Below are 24,845 nucleotides of genomic sequence, written 5' to 3'. Positions count from 1 at the left end.
ATATTTCAATAGGCAATGTAAATATATCTGGGTAAAGATGCTTCTTAGGCCTGTCTTGGTTAACACACATTTAGGTTTTGATCACCTGGTATCATCAACAGCCAATGAAGACCTGTTCTGAAGCAGAACAGAAATAGGACTAGAGCCTAGGGGCCATTTTAAACAACCGATTCTATCAGCAGTAGGACTCTACGAGCAGCAAGAATATGAAAATGAGACTTTCATTATCATTGGTGAAAGTGGCTCCAATGCTGTAAACCTTTTCGGGACTTGCCGAGTAGTGTGAGAGCCATGATGAAGCAACATGTTACTGGTTGGGGCAACAATAAGATGACTCCATAGGATGGCGTAAGTAAAATTGTAGCAATTGTTTCACTGGGGAAGGACTCTTCCATCCATCATGGACTTCTAGAACTAAATCAGAATAGTATTACAAACCGTTAACAAGAGAATGGGTGACTTGGAAATGTTGAACCATGGTGGTAGCAGTTATCACCCATCTGGTAAGATGAAATGGTTCACTTTACAGAAGGCACTGTACACGGTCAGAACTAGGCCTCCTCCGGCTGCCCTGCCACATTCAGATAAACCTGATTCTTATATGAGGCTATATATACCACAAGGCAAAGCTCAGGCCTGGAAGTTGGCCACTCAAGGACCAAACCCTGCAGGTTGAAGAGGTAGGAGAAGACTTGCCCTTTCCCTGACACTGATAAGTATTTCTGTGGAGTACGGCTACAGGGAAAGAATGAAAGAAGGCAACTATTGATTGTTTACACTGCTACTTGAGAAAAGGATGTTATTTTGTCTAGAATGGGTAAAATACAGGTACATTTACACCAGTCCCTACCCTCAAGGAGCTTACAATCTAAGATTCCAAATTAATATTCATCTTTATAGCCAAATTACCTACCAGCATGCCTTTGGAGTGTGGGAGAAAACCCATGGAGGCATAGGGAGAGCATGCAAACAGCGCTGTGGCTGGGATTTGAACCAACATCCCTAGAGCCGCTAGCCAGAAGTGCTAACCACTTAGCCACTGTGCTGTCTGCAGGTTAGCAATTATTTGATTGCTTCCTATGAGCTACATTTTTATCAGCTGTTTTTCATTTATACCGCTGCAGTAATAATAATTTAAAAAAAGATGAATTGTAAATTAAAAGCAATTTAAAGTCTATTGTAAGCCACTAGTTATAGCAGATCTTAGTATCTTTTGTAAAGAGATGTGGAAAAGGAGGGCATAGGGATTTAAGCCCAAAACAGGCACCTGTCTAACTGTTTCCTACCTTTTACGTCCTAAAACATGTCATACTGTACTTTATAAATAACTCATTTGTGTCGTGCTCCACCTATAAAAAAACTAAAAAGTGTATAAAGAACTAAAAAGTGTATCCCCTATATTATTGAATATGACAATCCTCCCATGCAATCGTGCAACCGTACTCAAAACACTAATATATAAATAGATTTATGTTCTTAAAAATAAATATATATATACCTATGTGCTAAATTAATCAATAATATATTTTATATATATATATATATATATATATATATTTATTTTTAAGAACATAAATCTATTTATATATTAGTGTTTTGAGAATGGTTGCACGATTGCATGGGAGGATTGTCATATTATTTAATAATATAGGGGATACACTCTTTAGTTCTTTATACACTTTTTAGTTTTTTATAGGTGGAACGCGACACAAATGAGTTATTTATCAATTACCAATTTGCCACAGTTTTATGAGTATGTGTACTAGTGTTGATGCACCACTATATTAGGTTTCAGTATCAAGTCACCAATATTGTTATATATTAATACCACTTAGTAGCTCACAAGTATTAATTTTAATGATGTCATACTGTACTATTAACAATACCGCTTCCTTATCGCTTATTCTAGCCTTCCAATGCTTTTATAGCATTAAATCAGATTCAAACACCTCTGTTTACTGGGGTATTTGCCAGTGTTTCCTGCAAAGAGCAAAGCTAGGATCAGCCCTAACCAATTGCTCACAATACATGAGGATTCATGGCCCTGAATCACTAGCTGCTCACTGCATCCTGATTCTCAGCCCTGCTTAGCTGCTCACATCACATCCTGATTCTCAGCCCTGCTTAGCTGCTCACATCACATCATGATCCTCAGCCCTGACCAACTGCTCAGAGGACGCCATGTTTCCTTCATGATAACTTTCATTTAAAGTGTAGTCCTCATCCTCCCTATATCATGGATATTATTTACTGCTGACTTCAGATCGCTCGCAGACTGCCTGTGCTGTCTTGGGCAGCTCCAGTCAATCACTTAGTTGGCAGGCTAAACCTCACTGCGAGTGGAGCCAGCATAGCCTGTGCTCTGGTTGATCAGAATGCAGTAGGGGAAAATATCTATAGACCTGGGTTTAACCTAAAACAGGAGCAGTCAATTTAGGTGTTCTAATGGTGTATCCTCAATAATAACCATCATGCACTGCCAACCAGTGGGGGATTTCACAGGTGCCTACGGGCCACTTAGGGCAGGTAGAAGCCATGGGGTTTATTTACTAAAGCTGGAGAGTCCAAAATCAGACTCCCTTCTGCATAGAAACCAATCAGCTTCCAGGTTTCATTGCCAAAGCTTCATTGAACAAGCTGAGGTTAGAAGCTGATTGGTTTCTATGCAGAAGGGAGTCTGATTTTGGACTCTCCAGCTTTAGTAAATAAACCCCCATATGTCTGCTGTCCAGTCCTATACCAACATGTCATCAGGTTCAAGGTTACTTGGACTGGGTTGGACCATCTGGGAGAGGGAGTTATGAAAGGTCAAGCTGTTGTCTACCCTAAACAAACTCTTTGAAACTTTGAAATGTTACAGTCCTCCAAAGAAGCAACTATAATTAATGGCAGTTCCTCCATACTTTCATTCCAGCATCCATCCCTCCACTGTGTTTTACTCAGATTTAATTTGTAACTTCTTGCTTTTGATCTTCTCTTGACACTTCCTTTGTCCACTGTATATCTAGGGATGGAAGATTCAACTTTATGACTGCACATTCTAAATTGTGCTCTCCTTTGCTTGAACAGGTTCTTGGAGTGCTGGTCTTGTCTAAGTAAGAAGTGTTCTTCTACAGATGACCACACACATTACAACCTGATTGAACAATCTCCATTATAATTACTAACAGCCCAGCTGTAGGTCTGCAAAAACCATCCATTCAACTTAAACTTTATGTTCAGCTTGTGGACACTGGACCATCACATTTATCCAGTCTTCCCCATATCTTTTGCAGTTTCCACTCCTCTAGGGAAGGCTTTTTTCCATCTCTAGGGATGGAAGATTCAACTTTATGACTGCACATTCTAACTTGTGCTCTCCTTTGCTTGAACAGGTTCTTGGAGTGTTGGTTTTGTCTAAGTGAGAAGTGTTCTTCTACAGATGGCCACACACATTACAAACTGATTGAACAATCTCCATTACAATTACTAACAGCCCAATCGTAGGTCTGCAAAAACCATCCATTCAACTTAAATTTTATGTTCAGCTTTTGGATACTGGACCATCACACCTATCCAGTCTCCCCCATATCTTTTGCAGTTTCCACTCCTCTAGAGAAGACTTTTTGCAAAAGTTTAGAGTTTGTCCGTGAGAATTTTTTTCCATTCATACCCAAGAACATTTGTGGGGTTGGCTACTCATATAGGACATGAAGATCTGTCTCACATTAGCATTCCAATTCGTAACAGTGTTCAGTAGGGTGGAGAGTGAGCCTCTGCCTGGGACACTTGAATTCCTCTACACCAGTGGTCTCCAAACTGTGGCACTTGAGCCGGATGCGGCTGGCCCTTGATGGAGTATTCCTGCCACTGACACCACCAAGGGGGCATAATTCCTGCCATTGACATCAACAATGGGACACTATTCCTTCCACTGTCACCAACAACGTGGCATATTTCCTTCCAGTGACAACAAAAATGGGACACTATTCCTCCCAATGACACCAACTGTATTTTACCAAAGATAGTGCATTGTTTACTCCCACTAGGCACAGTGTGGCCTCCCTAAATTCTGAAGGACAGTCCTTTCTTTAGAAAGTTTGGAGACCTCTGCTCTACACCAAATTCAACAAACCATGTCTTTATGGAGTTAGTTTTATGCACAGGGGCACAGTCATGCTAGAACAAAAAGGGAATTCACCAAACAGTTCCAAAAAGGTTGGAAGAGCACAATTAAATAAAACATGTCTTTCTATGCTGTATTTAACTGTGCCCTTCAAAGGAACCCCCTCAACTCAAATAATTTGGAGAAGTGTTCACATACTTTTGTCCATATAGTTTATATCCAGGTATGTAGGCCAGAGGCTTTTGTTCATGTCAGAACTGCTTTCTTTCAAAATAAGTCCAATGTTAAAGCCAAATAACCTGAGGAAATGTATAGCAGGTCAGAAGGAGGTCAACTGCAGGTCTGTAAAGAAACATCTTGAACCAGAAGCTAAATGCACCCACGTAAAGGTTTGTTGCATTTGGCTAGCTATGCAAGATATAAAGGAGATTGTACAATGTGATTATAATGTGTCTAACATTAGATGTAGGCCACTGCTGCCTTAGACTACTGATGTTCAGGCCAACTAATATCCAACCTGTCCACCATTTTATCTCCAGACTTTAAAAAATATTAAACTTGCCTCAGACTTGAAGCAGTGATATTCTTTTCTTTCTCCTCTGTCCTGTGTTTATCTTCTCTCCGTCCCAACTTTCTTCTCCCTTGTATCCTCCCTCCATTGCTATTTCCCCTCTCAGATAACATTGATGAAGCTGAACGCCAGTGGAAGGTTGAGTTCCACCGCTGGAGTGCCTACATGATGCGCTGGAAGAACCAATTTGACCACTACAGCAAGCAGGAGCGCTGCAGCGAGCTGTGACATCACTGTGACATCACACCACCATCGCCCATCGACTCTCCTGCTCTTCCAGCAAGGAAACAAAAAACTGCGGCAAACTGTGACAACACCACACCATCCCTAAGGCCGCCTGTGCGAAGATCAGGGGAGTCTTTGTACATTGTATCATTACTGTGACATCACTACACTCACAATCAATCATGTGTTGTAGAACCAAGACACACTTATGGACATTGTTGACATGAGTTCACCCACACAATCAATGTGATGGTTCCTTCCTCTTGTATGTACTGTATGTCCCACCTCCTCCCTGAAGTCCTTCCCCTTGGGGGGCATTTCTCATCCCTGTATGATGCTGTGACCCCTCCTACTTTCCCTTTCCGCATGTCCATTTGTATATAGTGTTTGATGATATAAAGATATAAATATATATATATAAATATATAGTTATATATATATACATATTTCTAATATATATATTGAGGGAGATTTATGTATGTTGTATTTATTTGTGATGCTGTGTATGCCAGACCTTAAAGGAACCTACTCTCCACCCCATCTCATGCCAAAGCCACGGTGCCCCTTTAACAGGTAAGTCCACCCAAACGGATATTAAATTTATGGGTGCACATAGATGGACAGGTCAGTTCATGAAATTCCTTCTTATATCTCTTGAGGATACCAGAGCACAATTCTGTGTGTCCTGATTCCCTGCTCTGCCTACCTGCTATGTCAGTTTCATGTTACTGTCATAATTTGTTTGTACGTTATAGAGAAAAGAAAAGCTGCATGTAACAACGAGATCTCGCCATGGGCATCCCTATAGAGATATAATAGGCCAGTGAGCCATTCTGCCCACTGTGTGTCTACCCATAATTGTTTTGAGTGGACTAACCCTTTAAGTCGGACAAGACAGATTAGTCTGCCTCATGATCACACTTTTTATCATTGCTTCTAAACTATCCCATGATACATACCCTGTATAAAAATGGAGGTGATAACCAACATCTGTTGCCCTTAGCAGCCCATAAGGGCTGCCATTTTGCTAAGGCAACGTAGAAGAGAATAGCTCCTGACTGGTTGGAGTTTGTTGCCCATACCAATTAGTTATAATGTTCTGTTAATGCTTCCAGTTGCTTGCTACCTTTACACACAACTGGGTGAGTCCACTTGGGCAGTTCCACAGGTTCAGAACTGTAATACCTATCATGCAGTGCCAGACAGCTGGTAATTTCCCAGGTGCCTACGGGCCACATTGGCCAAGTGGAAGCCATATTTTACTGTCCAGTCCTACACCAACCAATTGATGTCATCAAGTTCATGGTTACTTGAACTCAGATGTCTATGAGGCTGACATGCAGTATGAAAAGTTAAGCTGTCGTCCACCACGACCAAACTCTTAACTTTTGTTGGAACTTTAAATGCTACAATCCCCCCAGAAAGCAAAAAAGATGAATGGCAGTTCCCTCAAACTTTCATTCCAGCACCAACCCCACACTGACCAAATTCTTTATTTCAATTGCAACATAATAGATGACCATAGCTAAAATGTTTCCCTTCAAGTGGGCCTTGAAATTTAATAAAATAGATTTCACCTTCACTGGTTATATGGAGTGCTATATGGGATGTGTTGGCAGTTTTCAAAGAGTTTTTAAAAGGGGGCTTCCAAAGTGCCTTCTTGATGCCCTCCAACCAATGATCTCAGGAGTGAAACATGGTGTATTGAGTAGTACACACCAGCACTCAATGTCACGTTACCCCAAATGCTGCCTTGATTATCTTACTTTCCCTGCAGGTCCATTGCTCCCCTTAACCTTCCAACCCCACCCATAGTGACGATAATGAAGCTATAAAGGAGCTAATTTTGAATCCTTTCTAGATAAAAATTTTATTCATGCAAATCCTCCCAACACAGATGTTGCAGATGCTGACCCTCCAATTTTAAGGAGAAACCTTAAGATGAACCTTGGGTGGTGACAAGTGTGTTGGATGCTATGGGATATTGCTTTATTTGTCATACCTCAGTCACTATACAGTACGACTCTGTACATGGCAGGATGGGACTTGCAGTTCCACATTGGCTGGCAAGCCAAAAACTGGCCAAGTGGTGTCACCATATTCCTTTAATGGAATGCTGTCAATGTTTAGTCACATAGCTATAATTCTATATATTTTGTGTCCAAATGTTATATAAAGAGATCTATATAAAAAATATATATATGTGTACGTGCACTATACTCCGAACACCCGACCCCCAATAATTTTATAGGCACAATATATATTTACCAGTCATCACGTAACTTATTTTTGTGAAACTATGAATACATGTATACATTGCAACATTAAACCATTTTATTTAGATCAATCAAAAAGAAAGTTAAAGCGTTTCCTATAATGGGCAAGTATTGCCTGGATTTTTACTAGTATAGTTCTGAAGATGAAAGCTAGCTGTCTGGTTGGCCGAATTTCACTTTCCATTATGTAAGCCCCAGTGACAATAAAAGGGCTACAGAAGACCAATCAGATGCTGGCTTGCATTTTTTTGGCATAGCTAGCAAAATGTGACCTTGATTCTTATTGGCTGCCTTGGATTGCTAACGCTTACATGGCCCAAACCTTGTCCATTAATCATACACCTTGAAATCAAGTCATTTTCATTTAATAAACACTACTGTGTAGTTTTTTTTGTGTTATCATTACCAAACAGACAGCAGAACTGTGATGTAATATCGACTAATCATAATTATGTTTTCATGAGCCTGCGCTCAAGACTGGTGAAAACTGGACTCTGATTGGTTGTTAAGATCTGCAGGACCTAAGTGCTTTTTGAACAGTGTTATTAAATAATATTTTACTTGTGCAATAATTTATCTGAATATCCATCAGGTTGTACGGTCCTAGAATTATATTATAGATGAAAAAAATGGTTATATATAAATATATTAAAATTGTTTATAATTGTCTTGTGACCTTACCTATAGGCTATATCCAGAATTTAATCCACACCACAACATAGTGCTACCACAAAGACATTTTCGGGTAATTACAGGTGTATCACGTAAGAGCAATATGCAAGACACTGTTACCCATGGTGACCAATCAGAATTCATTTTTGAATGATTTAACATCAAATGCTATGGTTGCTGCTGCACTTTGCATTTTAGATTTGCCCTTTACCCTTCCCCCTCTTTCCTGAATTTATGTACATGGAGGCTTACTGTGCACTGAATTTCCTTTAACAAACTGAAAGCTTTGCCTATGAAAATAGCAACATTCATGATGAAGGATTTAAAGGCATTCAACATCAAACAAGAAGGAATAGGATCATCTTTTTCTATGTTTTTTATTCTGAGCTGGTGCTGAATGCAGGTTACAACAGCCGCCCATGACACGGCCCATCTTGGATGTTGCAGCAGATGTTCTCTCTGGGTAATGTTCACAGTGGGTCCACAGGAGCTGAACTGCTCATAGTTTTCACAATGAGCCCTGTCTGCTTCTTCAAATGCATGATAAGCAACCGCAAAGGAACATGATGTATGCATGTGGATAGTGTAGGGGCTCAACAATCTATGTTTCCAGGGTGGTTCAGTAGCTTGTTGACCCAACATCTGAGACATCTATGTAGTTATACCCGTGTAAACAGAATGCCTCCATTTTGCCAAGGGCCTTTTATACCCATAATGCTTTTTGTTCTGGCTTCCATTCTTGCCCCTACAATCAAAGCGGTAGACCAAGGCCTCTCTGTAACCGTGTGGTCATGAGGAACAAGGCTTGTATTTGAATCATTCAATAAACAAGATAAAACCTCAATGCCTTTGTCAGCATATCTTTTTTACTAGGAAAACCATTGGGTCGTTAGAGTTCCTTGGGTGTTCCTTGGGTGTTGGGGGTGCAGACATTGCAGACATAAAATAGGGACTGTTTGAAAATAAAATTAAAAATGCAGAGATAATTATGAAATCTTATAAACATCAAAATAATGTCCATATAAGTCCTCAAATAAATGAAGCCAGATGCAAGGGAAGAATATGATCCAAAACCGTCACCATAAACCCTAAAAAGATGGCCTCTTACCAGACAATTTGACTGTACAAAACAGGTCAGCAAGCGCACTGTGATATTATTATTATTATACAGTATTTATATATTATTATTATTATACAGTATTTATATAGTGCCAAAGGTTTGCTCAGCACTGTACATTATAATGGGAGACCGTACACGAGACAGTACAGTAACAATACAGTACAATACAATACACGAGGGGTTCGAGGGCCCTGCTCCTTGGAGCTTACAATCTAGGAACATATATATATATATATATATATATATAACATCAATGCAGCAAACAATCGTCAGTAGAAATCCTCTCCCAGATAAAGGATAACTTCTCCACTTTAAAGATCTCCAAATTTGAAGAAACTCCCATCCGACAGTCAGAAAATAGGTAAAAAGAAAAGGCAACTCATAGTGCAGTAGTTAAATTAAACTTTGGCAGATTTATTAAAGATCCACGCACATCAAAGTGTAAGATAACCAGCATTGAAAACAGAAAAGTTTCAAACCAACAAAATGGTTGCCGTCCCTCCAGAACGCGGTGACGTCACGCTGAAGCTCCACCCAATGCGTTTCGTCATCAGAAAGACTTTTCTGCTTTCAATGCTGGTTATCTAATATTTTGATGACTTTAATAAATCTGCCAAAGTAGAGATCTTTAACCTCTTCACGCCGGCCACACGCAAATGTGCGGCCTCCTGGCGTCTGGGCCTTGATGCTGAGCGGCCGCATATTTGCATGCAATTAACAAAAACATATATGCTAAGAGCGCGTGCCCTGCGCTCTCCCAGCACACATGTCCGGTACTCACGGAAAGTTCCCGATCTCCTCTTTCGATCGGGACCTTTCCCGATCATGTGACAGTCGTGATGGCGAATCACGGCAGTCACATGACCTTAAAACCCCACCTCGCCTCCTGGCTTCTTAAACCCTTAAAGGGCCAGGAGATGCCGGCGCCAAGGGGTTAAAGTGGAGAAGTTATCCTTTATCTGGGAGAGAATTTCTACTGATGATCATTTGCTGCATTGATGTTATATCACACTGCACTTGCTGACCAGTCTTGTACCATCAATTGTCTGGTAAGAGGCCATCTTTTTTGGGTGTATGTTGACGGTTTTTGGAACATATTCTTCCCTTGCATCTGGCTTCATTTATTTGAGGACTTATATGGACATTATTTTGATGTTTATAAGATTTCATAATTAGCTCTGTATTTTAAATTTTATTTTCTAACATCACCTATTTATGTGCAAGCTGCTTTTATTTTGTTTTAGTATATTATATTTTATATTCTGGGTGGTTCAATGTCTGAGCGCACGTGCTGTGTTATATAAAATAGGGACTGGCGTTGTGTTCAAGCTCAACTTCAGCTAATGACTTTTCTTTTACATATACAGGTGAAAATCGAAAAATTAGAATATCGTGCAAAAATTCATTTATTTCAGTAATGCAACTTAAAAGGTGAAACTAATATATGAGATAGACTCATTACATACAAAGCAAGATAGTTCAAGCCGTGATTTGTCATAATTGTGATGATTATGGCTTACAGCTCATGAAAACCCCAAATCCACAATCTCAGAAAATGAGAATATTCCATGCAATCAATAAAACAAGGATTGTACATAGAACAATATCGGACCTCTGAAAAGTATAAGCATGCATATGTACTCAGTACTTGGTTTGGGCCCCTTTTGCAGCAATTACTGCCTCAATGCGGCATGGCATGGAAGCTATCAGCCTGTGGCACTGCTGAGGTGTTATAGAAGACCAGGGTGCTTCAATAGTGGCCTTCAGCTCTTCTGCATTGTTTGGTCTCATGTCTCTCATCTTTCTCTTGGCAATGCCCCATAGATTTTCTATGGGGTTCAGGTCAGGTGAGTTTGCTGGCCAATCAAGCACAGTAATCCCACGGTCATTGAACCAGGTTTTGGTGCTTTTGGCAGTGTGGGCAGGTGCCAAGTCCTGCTAGAAAATGAAGTCAGCATCCCCATAAAGCTCGTCTGCGGAAGGAAGCATGAAGTGCTCCAAAATCTCCTGCTAGATGGCTGCATTGACCCTGGACTTAATGAAGCACAGTGGACCAACACCAGCAGATGACATGGCTCCCCAAATCAACACAGACTGTGGAAACTTCACACTGGATTTCAAGCATCTTGCAGTGTGTGCCTCTCCATTCTTCCTCCATACTCTGGGTCCTTGGACCTCTCCATTCTTCCTCCATACTCGGGGTCCTTGGTCCTCTCCATTCTTCCTCCATACTCGGGGTCCTTGTGCCTCTCCATTCTTCCTCCATACTCTGGGTCCTTGGTTTCCAAATGAGATGCAAAAGTTGCTCTCATCAGAAAAGTGGACTTTGGACCACTGAGCAACAGACCAGGTCTGTTTTTCTTTAGCCCAGATAAGACGCTTCTGACGTTGTTTGTTGTTCAGGAGCGACTTGACAAGAGGAATACGACATTTGAAGCCCATGTCCAGGATCCGTCTGTGTGTGGTGGCTCTTGATGCACTGACTCCAGCCTCAGTCCACTCCTTGTGAAAGTCCCCAGCACTTATGAATGGCCTTTTCTTGACAATCCTCTCCAGGCTGCGGTCATCCCTGCTGCTTGTGCACCTTTTTCTTCCACACTTTTCCCTTCCACATAACTTTCTGTTAATGTGCTTTGATACAGCACTTTGGGAACATCCAACTTCTTTTGCAATTACCTTTTGAGGCTTTCCCTCATTATGGAAGGTGTCAATGATGGTTTTCTGCACAACTGCCAGGTCAGTAGTCTTTCCCATGATTGTGATTCCTCCTGAACAAGACTGAGAGACTATTTAAAGTCTCAGGAACCCTTTGCAGGTGTTATGGCTTAATTAGCTGATTAGAGTGGGACACTTTGAGCCGAGAATATTGCACCTTTTCACAATATTCTCATTTTCTGAGATTGTGGATTTGGGGTTTTCATGAGCTGTAAGCCATAATCATCACAATTATGACAAATCACGGCTTGAACTTTCTTGCTTTGCATGTAATGAGTCTATCTCATATATTAGTTTCACCTTTTAAGTTGCATTACTGAAATAAATGAACTTTTGCACGATATTCTAATTTTTTGAGTTTCACCTGTATATTATTGGCTTTTTCAGATTTTCCAGTGTTATATCAAGTACAGTGGTTGTACAGAGAACAGAACTTGTATATCAGGGTTTCTCAACCAGGGTTCCTCCAGAGGTTGCTAGGGGTTCTTGAGCAGTGAGTCATTTCTGCCTCTCAGATAAGTTCCCTCTGACACCATTGATCTTTTTAACTATCTGTAAGGGTGTAATTCTTCCCAATGACCGCAAGTATAAAGGACATTCTTCCCACTGACCATCACACAAATGTATCATGAGTTGTAGATATAGTAATTTGTAGCAGAGGTTCCCTGAGACCAGAAAGGTATTTCAAAGGGATTCTTTGTATTGGAAAGGTTGAGAAAGACTGATGTATATTGTAAAGCACAATAGTATTATCAGGTACCAGAAATCAAACAATGGAGTTTATAACAGAAGATGCATTTAGTTTTAGATATCAAAAGTTAATGTAGAATCTTTTAAACATTATGAGTGGGATATTTGATGTTCTAGAGTTTATAAGAATAGGGGGATAGATAATGAAAAAAAAAAAATAGAGCCGTAGAAGAAGAGTTAGTGGATTTAGGAATTGGGAGCATTATGGGTATCATGTAGGGGGGTTACTGAGAAGGGTTGGGGACATGGGAACACTTGGTGCCATAAAAGAGTTACAAACCTGTTCAAAACAAGAATAATGTTAGGTCTCTAGTCATCTTCTATTTTAGCCATGGCGACCACATTTGAAGAAATGTGGTATGGGTATTTTTGAGGATAACTGCATTCTTTTCAATAGCCAAAGCTTTTTCTTTAGCTTTGGATGGAGTGTGGGAGAATCTCCCCAAAGGGAACACAGACACCAATGAAAATTCAACAGAGGCTCAAACTTTAACTCCAAACCTAAATATACACAAAAGGTTTTGGCTGGAATTGGCTTTCTGTTAAATAAATGATCAATCCACTCTAAACTTTTCAAAATCCTGAATAGAAGCTGGTAGACTGAATCCCATACCAGCTTTTTTCGAGCTATGGTCAAGGAGGATTTCAAAAGCAGGATGTAGCTCTCATATTCAACTAACTATGTAGATACTTATGTCATGGGGAAGGGAGGGGGTCTAAGCAGATGGATAAGTGTACCTTTCTAAATTTGCAATTATTCCTATGATATTAGACAATTTCATACTAAGTATACATTTCTGCAGCCTAGGGTTCGTCTTTGTCTACATATCTACCTCCCCCAACTCTAGCCTTCACCTGCCCTCTCCAGAAGCCTTCACCTGCCCTCTCCAGCAGCATAAAATTTCATAAAGCTATAGAACAGCCTTTCTCAAACTTTTTGACACTGAAATAACTTTCCAGTCTCAGGGAACCCCTACTAAGAAGGACTATATCTACAACATATGTTACATTAGTGTGATGGTTAGTGGGAAGAATGCTCCTCACACTTGTGGACATTGGGAAGATAGATCAATGGTGTCAGTGGGAACTTATCTGAGAGGCAGAAATTGCTCATTGCTCATGGAACCGCTAGCAACCTCTGGGGGAACTCTATGGTTCCATAGAAGCCTGGTTGAGAAACCCTGCTGTAGAAGCTCGAAGACCAGCAACTGAAAGATTTATGTGTTTTTGTTAATTTGTCAACTTTCTGATGAAGCAGATGAAGGCAAATTTATTATCAATACTGCTGAGTATGTGCTGGCCAACAACATAGGTAGAATCAATACTAGCAAATAGAAGGTGATGTCACATTGGTCATGTGACCAAATTTAAAAAGACTGATCGGAGTTCACATAGTTGATTTGATGGCTTTTTCTGAACATTAACCCCCTGAGTCACATGACTAAATGCCTATGTACATAGTGACTTTATCAGGGAGATGATCAGGTGATTTCACAGGCTGCATACTTGTTTCAGGTCAGTCAATTAGAAAGCTTTGAAGGCAGAGAATCAACATGACAGGAAAGAAGGTAGATAATGAAAACCGAAGTCTACTACATGACCAAAGTATACAGATACCCCTCTAAATTAATAAGTTCAGATGTTTCCAGTGATGGGTTCTGGTAATGCTACAACATCACAGTTTGGTGAAGGCCCTTTTCTGTTCCAGCTTGATCGTGCTCCTGTGCACAAACCCTTCTCCGTAAAGACATGGTTTGATGAGTATGTTGTGGAGTGGCCTGTAGCGAGCACTGACCTAAACCCTACTGAACACCTTTGGGATGAATTGAAACGCCAATTGGGAACCAAGAATTCTCATCCAACACCAGTACCTGACCTCACAAATGCTCTTTTGGCTGAGTGGACACATATTCCCACAGACACACTCTAAGATCTCATGCAAAGCCTTCCCAAAAGAGAGCAGGCCATTATAGCTGCAAAGAGGGGAACACCTACATGGTTAAGGAATAGGAAGGCCAACAAATGTGTTTGTCAGGTCTCCACAAACTTGTGGGTAGTAAGTACTTCCCATAGTAGACTTCTTTACATTATGAGATCCAAAGGTTCAACCCCTCTTATTAGACCCTTGATAGTAATATAGAGTTTCTGTTATTATGTACACCCATTGGATATGTATATGGCCCAGTGACTGGTGTTCCATTTAAAGTAAATAGCTAAGTTGGAATCTTTTTTTACCAATATCTTCATCTGATTCATCAGCATTTCAGGAGAGATTCTGCTGAGCTGGGCCCAAGGTTCGCTGTCTCTTTCTCTGTCGCTGGACATTCTTAATAATATCCTGAAACAGAAGATCAAACGCCAGCAGGCACAGGATAAAATGTCTCCTAACAAGAATAAGACAGCTGCAAGCCAAATCAAGCCTCGCACTAAGATCCCTGCCAGAAGGGCGCTGTAATCATATACTGGCTGCTGGGCAATAGATGTGCTGAATCTGCTCTCCATCAATTACCTCAATAACTCTTTTCTATCTCCTCTGAGAAATGAAATGGAATTAAGATTAGGGGGAAAAAATGAAGGTAAAGTGTCTGTGTTGCCCATAACCACCAGTGAGATTCCAGGCATCCACTGCCTACTACAGGTAGGATAATGACTCCTGAGATCTGGTTGACGTTTTGTATCTGGTTGATATAGTCAAAGACTATGGGTATGATGCAAGAGATGGTCAGAGACTGTGGATGTAACACAAGCGATGGTCAGAGACTGCTGACATGAAACAAGAGATCGTCCGAGATGGTGGACATGAGACAAGAGATGGTCATAGACTGCAAGTATGATAAAAGAGATGGTCAAAAACTGGGGACATGCTGAGATGTTGGAAGACTGGGGATATGCTTCAGTAGATAGTCATCGACTGGAGACATGTTACCTGAGGCTGCTAGAAATCATTACTATAACAGGGCAATAGGGAAACACAGATTAGTGTCTGCAGGGCCCCCGAGGGCAGCACAGAAACTGCAAAAGGACCACAGGTTGGGCACCAGGGCCTTAAGATCCAAGATGCTGAAAAATTTATTGAGGACAGAGTAGTTAGCTGTGAAGTGAAGGGTTCATGCACATTATTATTATTATTACATCGAGTTTATATAGCGCCAAAGGGTTTGCTCAGCGCTGTACAATAGGGGGGACAATACATGGCACAGTACCACAAAAACAGACAGCGTACGAGGGGTAAGAGGGCCCTACTCTTTCAAGCTTACAATCTAGGAGGGAGGGGGTAGTGGAACAATAGGAAGTGGCTGAGGGGGATGAAGTGGTGGGAGGAATGAGGGAGAATGGCCGTTAGGTGAGGGTGGGGTAGGCTTCCCTGAAGAGATGGGTTTTGAGGGAGCGCCTGAATGTGGGGAGGGAAGGCGACAGTCGGATGGATTGGGGCAGTGAGTTCCAGAGGATAGGGGAGGACCTGGATAAGTCCTGCAATCGTGCATGGGAGAAGGAGACCAGGGAGCAGGATAGAAGGAGGTACTGTGAGGAGCGAAGGGTACGGGTAGGGTGGTACTTGGGGATCAGGTTGGTGAGGTAGTCAGGGGCAGTGTTATGAACGGCTTTGTAGGTCAAGATTAGAAGTTTAAATTTGATGCGTTGGGCAATCAGGAGCCAGTGGAGGGAGAGGCAGAGGGGGGTGGCAGAGGTGGAGCGGGTGGTGAGGTGGATGAGTCTAGCCGCTGAGTTCAGGATGGTCTGGAGCGGGGAGAGCCTGCACTTGGGTAGGCCAGTGAGAAGAGAGTTGCAATAGTCAAGGCGTGAGATGATGAGGGAGTGTACAAGAAGTTTGGTGGTGTCTGGGGTGAGGAAGGCACGTATCTTGGCAATATTGCGGAGATGGAGCCTGCAGGTGTTTGTAAGTGATTTGACATGAGGCAGGAAGGAGAGGTTCGAGTCAAGAATGACGCCAACACATGGGGCTTTAATAGGCATTTTATGCCTGGTGTAATACCCGCAATTGGAAATGCACACATGTCGTGTATGGCCTTCCATACAAGTTAATTGCTGTACAGGACTTTGCTTCTTTGCATTAGTGTTAACCTGTACATGCACACCCAATGTATCTTCTGAATGGGAAAGTTTAAAACGCAAAGAAATGTTTGCTTTTACCACCAAGAACATGACCACATACAGCTTGCCACCAAAACAGCCCTGACCCATTGAGGCATGGACTCCACTAGACATCTGAAGGTATACTGTGGTATCTGGCACCAAGCCATTATAAGCAAATCCTTTAGGTCCTATAAGTTGCAAGGTGGGGGCCTCCATGGATCAGAGTTGTTTTTCCAGCACATGCCACACATGCTCAATTGGACTGAGATCTGGAAAATTTGGAGGCCAAGTCCACACCTCAAGCCTATTGTTGTGTTCCTCAAACCATTCTTGAACCATTTTTGCAGTGTGCCAGGGCGCATTATCCTTCTGAAAGAGTCCACTGCCATCCGGGAATACAGTTTTCATGAAGGGGAGTACTTGGTCATCAACCATGTTTAGGTAGGTGGTACATGTCAAGTAACATCTACATGAATACAGGTCCAAGGTTTCCCATCAGATAATTGCCTCCACTGGCTTGCCCTCTTCTCAGACTGCATCCTGGTGCCATTTCTTCCCCAGGTAAGTGATGCACACGCACCCAGCCATACACATGATGTAAAAGAAAACTTGATTCATGGGACCAGACCACCTTCTTCCATCGGTTTGTGGTCCATTTTTGATGCTCATGTGCCCATTGTGGACACTTTTGGCTGTGGACATGGGTCAGCACAGGCACTCTAACCAGTCTGGGACTACACAGGTCCGTACACAACAAATTACGACACCCAATTTTTTTCTGCTTTCAACACATCCGCTTCAGGGACATGTTTACTTGCTGCCTAATATATCCCACCAAGTTTCAGATGCCATTGCAATGAGATAATCAATGTTATTCAATTTACCTGTCAGTGATCTTAATGTTATGGCTGATCAGTGTATTTCCTTGAATTCTGCAAAATGTATGCCCTGCGTCACACATTTCACAGAACCTGCCTTCTGACCTACAGAAGTACAGAGAGTAGGGGTTTCAGGAGGCAGAGTCAACTCAGGGATCACTGCAGCAAGGTACCATGGGATATGTAGTCCCTAACCCTCAATATGGCATCTTTGGGACTTTCGGTCCATCACAGATATGACATCACCGGAAGTGATGCTGATGACATTGTGTCATCTGCATTTCTATTGGTGGATATGTGGAGCACTCCATCATTCACCCTGCATCTAATAACATGGGATTTAGGCGGGATGGGGGACAGGGGGCCAGGGCAGTACTGAACACCTTGCACAGTATAAAGGAGGGGGGCTGAGTGGGGCGTTTGCACATTCGGTGGTCCATTGAGTTGTTGTCATTTGCAAGTGATAGCTTAGAGAGTGACTTGCATTCTGCTCTTGGCCATGACTGTAACATAAAGAGAAAAAAATATAGAATTCAATGTAAATTTTCAAACAGCTTTTTCCATAACAAACTTCAGAACCAAAACATACCTCAAGAAACTGGCTGTAAATCATGTCACATTACAGAAAGGGGGCATAACTTAACTTCTCATTTAAACCCGGTTTCCTGCATGCCTGTAAGGTATACATCTTTCTGCATCCTTTCTGCAGAATTATGTTATCAGAATCCCCCTTCTAGGGTGGGGATGCATCCTCTCTAAAGCTACAAAGCGCATGCCCTTGGGATTATAGTCATGCTCTTTGGCAAAATGTTTCGTCACAAGGCCAACCAGTTGCCCCCCCCATGGATATCATTGACGTGATAATACATACCTTCCCAAATGTTCTGTTATTTTTTCCTATATAGAAGGCATTACATGGGCATCTTAACAGATACATGATCCCAATAGTCTGGGAAAATACAAAATGTCTACTTTTTCATCGTCTACCATTTGGTAAAATGCATTCCGAGCCTTTCTCCACAAATTTACAAAAACCACAGTTTCCACATTGGAAGTCCCGTGCATGGATTCCCCCCACGGCCTGTCTCATAGTGACTTTTAACAACCATGTCTTTATTAACTCTATTCTTCTGAAAAGTGATTCTGGGACCTCAAGCACAAACTCACTCAATATTTCATCATCCGCCAAAATGTGCCAATGTTTCTTCATTATTTTTCTAATGTTTTCTAGTTGTTAAATATAGTGATAAATCTTGTTTTATGTGGGGCCGTCTCAGTCTTTTCTTGAAAGAGAAGCAGGTCCATAGGGCTAGCTTTTGCCCTTTGATAAACTTGCTTCAAAAAGTTCAAAGTTTGATAGCCACCTCCTCAAATAATACTTCAGAATCCGAGCAATTTCTACGGATCCAAGCATATTGTCCAACCGGAATGCCCCTAACTACATGTTGAGGATGTACACTCTGTGCAATGCATGCATTACTGGCGGTAGACTTCCGAAATAGAGGAGTAGCAGTTCTATCCCCCAGTAGGCATAGGTCCAAGAATGGAAGAATGTCAATGTGAAGTACAAATTGTAAACATTCACACTAAGAAAATTCACAAATTCTTGTAGCAACCTCAGATCGCGTCCTCCTGTATCCTCCATTAGCCAATGCCCCGGAATCAGTGACATCCTTGGTTTTAATGGGAAAAATAGTGCCCCATTGTTGATAACAATGAGAAGACTAGTGCCCCATTGATGGTGTCAGTAGGGGGAATGGTGCCTCATCATTGGTGTCAGTTGGTGGAATAGTGCTCCAAGGGCCAGATATAGACATGCAAAGGGTCACATACTGCCCCTGGGCCACAGTTTGGAGACTACTGCTCTAATAGATTGTAAGCTCTTCCACCTTTGTATCTCTCCTTATACCCTGATAGATTGTTTGCTCCTTGTATACCCTAATAGATCGTAAGCTTTTCCCGCATTTGTATCTCTCCCTATACCCTAATAGATTGTAAGCTCTTCCCCTTCTGTATCTCTACTTATACTATAATAGATTGTAAGCTCTTCCACCTTCTGTATCCTCCATTACACTATAATAGATTGTAAGCTCTTCCGCCTTCTGTATCCTCCCTTACACTATAATAGATTGTAAGCTCTTCCGCCTTCTGTATCCTCCCTTACACTATAATAGATTGTAAGCTCTTCCGCCTTCTGTATCCTCCCTTACACTATAATAGATTGTAAGCTCTTCCTCCTTCTGTATCCTCCCGTACACTATAATAGATTGTAAGCTCTTCCGCCTTCTGTATCCTCCCTTACACTATAATAGATTGTAAGCTCTTCCTCCTTCTGTATCCTCCCTTACACTATAATAGATTGTAAGCTCTTCCTCCTTCTGTATCCTCCCTGACACTATAATAGATTGTAAGCTCTTCCCCCTCCTGTATCCTCCCTTACACTATAATAGATTGTAAGCTCTTCCCCCTTCTGTATCCTCCCTGACACTATAATAGATTGTAAGCTCTTCCCCCTCCTGTATCCTCCCTGACACTATAATAGATTGTAAGCTCTTCCTCCTTCTGTATCCTCCTGTACACTATAATAGATTGTAAGCTCTTCCCCCTCCTGTATCCTCCCTTACACTATAATAGATTGTAAGCTCTTCCTCCTTCTGTATCCTCCCTGACACTATAATAGATTGTAAGCTCTTCCCCCTCCTGTATCCTCCCTGACACTATAATAGATTGTAAGCTCTTCCGCCCTCTGTATCTCTCCTAGCTTTGCAATGCTTTCCACACAGAGAGGTCTGGCAGCCTGAACGGGCTCTGGCATCCCACCAGCAATCTTCTCCCGATTTCCTTACACGGGCCGGGAGGAAAGCAATTATAATCTGAAAGTGTCGAGTGACTTTAATGTGCCGTTTTCCCGGGAAGCTCAAAGTCCTGTCCTGCATTAATTATTAATCCCGCACGCTGGCCAGTCGCCCGATCACAACTTTCAGAGTTCTTTCAGTGATAACATCTAAATCCATATACATTCTTCTATATCTATACAGAGTTCTACATGAATCATGACAAGCCGAACAAAGACAGCCACTGCCGACCCACCCGTCTGAAAATGCTACTTTCCCAGCTGTCATGCTCATCCTTTTTGCTTTAATATTTATTATCAATGATATTATTATTATAATACAGGATTTATATATTATTATTATTATTATATAGGATTTATATATTAATATTATTATTATACAGGATTTATATTATTATTATTATACAGGATTTATATATTAATATTATTATTATACAGGATTTATATATTATTATTATTATTATACAGGATTTATATATTATTATTATGATACAGGATTTATATATTATTATTATTATTATACAGGATTTATATATCATTATTATTATAATACAGGATTTATATATTATTATTATATAGGATTTATATATTAATATTATTATTATATAGGATTTATATATTAATATTATTATTATATAGGATTTATATTATTATTATACAGGATTTATATATCATTATTATTATACAGGATTTAAATTATTATTATTATACAGGATTTATATATTATTATTATGATACAGGATTTATATATTATTATTATTATTATACAGGATTTATATATCATTATTATTTTAATACAGGATTTATATATTATTATTATTATTATATAGGATTTATATTATTATTATTATTATACAGGATTTATATATTATTATTATATAGGATTTATATATTAATATTATTATTATATAGGATTTATATATTAATATTATTATTATATAGGATTTATATTATTATTATTATTATACAGGATTTATATATTATTATTATTATTATTATTATTATTATACAGGATTTATATATTATTAATATTATACAGGATTTATATATTATTATTATTATACAGGATTTATATATTATTATTATACAGGATTTATATATTATTATTATTATACAGGATTTATATATTATTATTATTATTATTATACAGGATTTATATATTATTATTATTATACAGGATTTATATATTATTATTATTATACAGGATTTATATAGCACCAACAGTTTGCTCAGCGCTTTACAATATAACGGGAGACAATACAGCAACAATACAGTTCAATGCAAGAGGGTTAGGAAGGCCCTGATTCTGGGAGCTTACAATCTAGAATGTTCCAAACATGTATGAAGTTAAAGCTGAACTTCAGGAGAAAAAAATGACTGTTGCAGTGGGATTCCCTAAGCATGGGCATGTTCACGTTTGCTATGGTCATTGAAGAGCGATTCATGTTCGGATCGCTCTTCAGATGGCATTTGACAGGCAGTGAGGAGACGTTGTATCCTTGAACCCAGCATTAGCATGCTGCAACCGCGGGCACTGCACACATTTGGAAGGTGCTTGCAGAGGGGCCCCATCCACTGGAATGGGTGGCGCTTGGTAGGAGGAAAGCAAGAGGGTGTAAAATCCCTGCTGTGAAGCAAAGCATTGTGGCTGCAGCATGTGTACACCCCCCCCCCCCCAGCCACTGCCTCTGCAGCTAAAGGGGGTGCGGATTTACCGCTCCTCAGTTGCTAGTGTGAACAAGCCCTATGGGTTAAGCTGGCTGTAGATGGACTGAATCACGTCCAGTTCAGCAGGGATTGGTCAAAATTCGATCTATCCTCTGATCGACTTCTGTACAACCAGCCTGTCCGATTTTTTCTGCATGCAATCACTGCCGGCAGCTATTTTGCCCCTCCTAACAAAACAAGCAATTAACCCTTGCAGTGCGGTGGGAGCCTCACTTCTAGGACTTTTTTTTTTTTCTGGAATTCGACTTTATGGATCTCTGACGTGAGTAGCAGCCAGGCAAGTAGCATTTCCAATAGCTGGTCAACAATCAAGGCTTTCATATTTCTTTAAAGCCAGAAAACCAGCTGAATACATAGAATGGAGCAGTTTAACCTGCCAAAGGATTTGTATGCCTTTCCATCCAGGCTTGGGAGTTACGCGGCTCTGCCCAGGGGCATATTTACCACCAGGCAAACAAGGCATTTGCCTAGGGCAGCATTTTTCAGGGGGAGCACCAGCATCTTTCAGAGGGCAGAGGCATTTTTCAGGGGGGCCATGCTGCCCCCAAAAGAAGGGATGAAAGGAGGGACACATGAAGCATGCGAACCAGGTGAGATCTAAGAGAGGTGGCGGGCAGCTTGATGGTGTATGCAGAGCCTGACTCTTGTTCCCGGGGATGGCCAGATCTGTGAAGGTGAGTGTCTTCTCTCTCGCAGGGTGGGGGGTTGCCAGTGTATGGGGGAAGGTGGTAGTGGAAGTCTCTCTTGGGTGGGGGCTGGGGTGTTGTTGGTCAATGTCAGGCTCTCTTCGTGGGGGAGGGGGTGCTGGTCAGTGCCAGGATCTCTCCGTGGGAGGGAGGGGGGCAATTTTTGTGTTGCCTAGGGCAGCACGAAACCTAAATACACCACTGACTCTGCCACACAGTCCAACCCTGGCTGATAAGGACCCGAGTTTACTCTGCTGCAGTTTAGAAACACCTATAGGTCGTGTCCCCAACCCAGCCTGTGACTGGACAGTGAAAGAAAAAGCAGCTTAATGATGTGTTCCTTTCTCTGTCGCTCTGCTCTCTCCTCCTATCATCATGCTGATTGCACTGCAACAAATCCCATTGACTTATTCTGCTGCCCAGTCTGTACAGCGACTGCACACCGAGTCAAATTCAGCATCTACAGGATAGCCAGGGAGCCAACCTTCTCGAAAGAGTGAAGCCAGCGATTCGGACAGTTCACAAATTCCCTGAAAGTGTCGACACCAATTCCTGGAGTGTATCAGCAAACAGGAGGATTAGGAGGCTGGCAGGATCAGAGGGAGAGGGTTGGATTGAAGGGCTCAGTGACCTCCTCCTGATGTCTTACATAGTCTATGGCAGCTGGAAAGTTGTCGGTGACTCCCGGCTATGGAGAGGCTTTTGTCTGGCTTGTGCCGCACATCCCCGAGTGTCTGAGCCCTCCTCATTGGCTGCATCCAGCTGCTCTGTACAGATGGCCTCTTATGTGGTCTGTATAGGTCCTATGTACATGTACGCCTCATGCTGCTTAGCGGCCTCCATCAATCAAATTGCCCATGTCCAATATGTCACTCGGGGCCTCGTTCTTAGCTGGATACAATATATGTTCAGAGAGGGTTCAGAAACATAAAGGAAGGCAACCGAAATCTGCAAACAAGGAGCACAAAAGACTTAGCCAATCATTAGCCATTTACATACTTTACCTGTAGACAGGTTTGATCTGTAGCCAATCAGAAGCCAGTCACATACTTTACCTGTAGACAGTTTTGATCTGCAGCCAATCATTAGCCGGTCACATACTTTACCTATAGACAGTTTTGATCTGTAGCCAATCAGTAGCCAGTCATATACTTTACCTATAGACAGTTTTGATCTGTAGCGAATCAGTAGCCAGTCATATACTTTCCCTGTAGACAGTTTTAATCTGTAGCCAATCATTAGCCGGTCACATAATTTACCTGTAGACAGTTTTGATGTGTAGCCAATCAGTAGCCAGTCATATACTTTCCCTGGAGACATTTTTGATCTGTAGCCGATCACAGACTTTACATGCAGACAGTTTTAGTCATTAACCAGTCACATACTTTACCTGTAGACAGTTTTGATCTGTAGCCAATCAGCCATTCACATAATTTACCTGTAGACTGTTTTGATCTGTAGCCAATCACAGAGGGTTCATAAATATAAAGGAAGGCAACCGAAATCTGGAAACAAGGAGCACAAAGGACTTGGGTCTGTAGCCAATCACAGACTTTACCTGCATACAGTTTTGGTCTGTAATCAGTCATGGACTTTACCTGCAGACAGTTTTGATCTGTAGCCAATCAGTAGCCAGTCACATACTTTACCTGTAGACAGTTTTGATCTGTAGCCAATCAGAAGCCAGTCACATACTTTACCTGTAGACAGTTTAGATCTGTAGCCAATCAGTAGGCAGTCACATACTTTACCTGTAGACAGTTTTAATCTGCAGCCAATCATTAGCCGGTCACATACTTTACCTGTAGACAGTTTTGATCTGTAGCCAATCAGTAGCCAGCCACATACTTTACCTGTAGACAGTTTTGATCTGTAGCCAATCAGTAGCCAGCCACATACTTTACCTGTAGACAGTTTTGATCTGTAGCCAATCAGTAGCCAGCCACATACTTTACCTGTAGACAGTTTTGATCTGTAGGCAATAAAGTTTCTCCACCCCAAACTTGCTCATCCATGACCAGGGGTGGACTGACAACTCATGGGGCCCCCGGGCAATAGGGGATCATGGGGCCCCTGTGTACTTCTTCAAACTCAAAAAAGCCTATGAAAAAGGTACCAGGGGCATCTCATGGGGCCCCCTACTGACCCCGGGCCCTCGGGCAGTGCCCGA

The 24,845-nt window shown here is 41.4% G+C and overlaps 1 protein-coding gene across 4 annotated transcripts in view; it reads left to right on the top strand.

Moving 5' to 3' along the window:
- Positions 1-8,693, top strand: part of ACHE (acetylcholinesterase (Yt blood group)) — a 194,321-nt gene extending 185,628 nt beyond the window's left edge. For all 4 annotated transcript variants that reach the window (XM_089688025.1, XM_089688024.1, XM_089688022.1 and 1 more), the window contains exon 4: positions 4,783-8,693. In XM_089688025.1, coding sequence (XP_089544151.1) covers positions 4,783-4,904 — 122 coding nt within the window. In that variant the 3' untranslated portion in view covers positions 4,905-8,693. The remainder of the gene's footprint in view (positions 1-4,782) is intronic.
- The last annotated feature ends 16,152 nt before the right edge of the window (positions 8,694-24,845 follow it).

Source organism: Staurois parvus, unplaced genomic scaffold (genome assembly GCF_062004578.1).
Source record: "Staurois parvus isolate SC_StPar_1 unplaced genomic scaffold, SC_StPar_1.0 ptg000444l, whole genome shotgun sequence".
Lineage (NCBI taxonomy): Eukaryota > Metazoa > Chordata > Amphibia > Anura > Ranidae > Staurois > Staurois parvus.
Note: the sequence above shows the minus strand (reverse complement) of the source record. Positions and strands in the feature narration are given on the sequence as shown.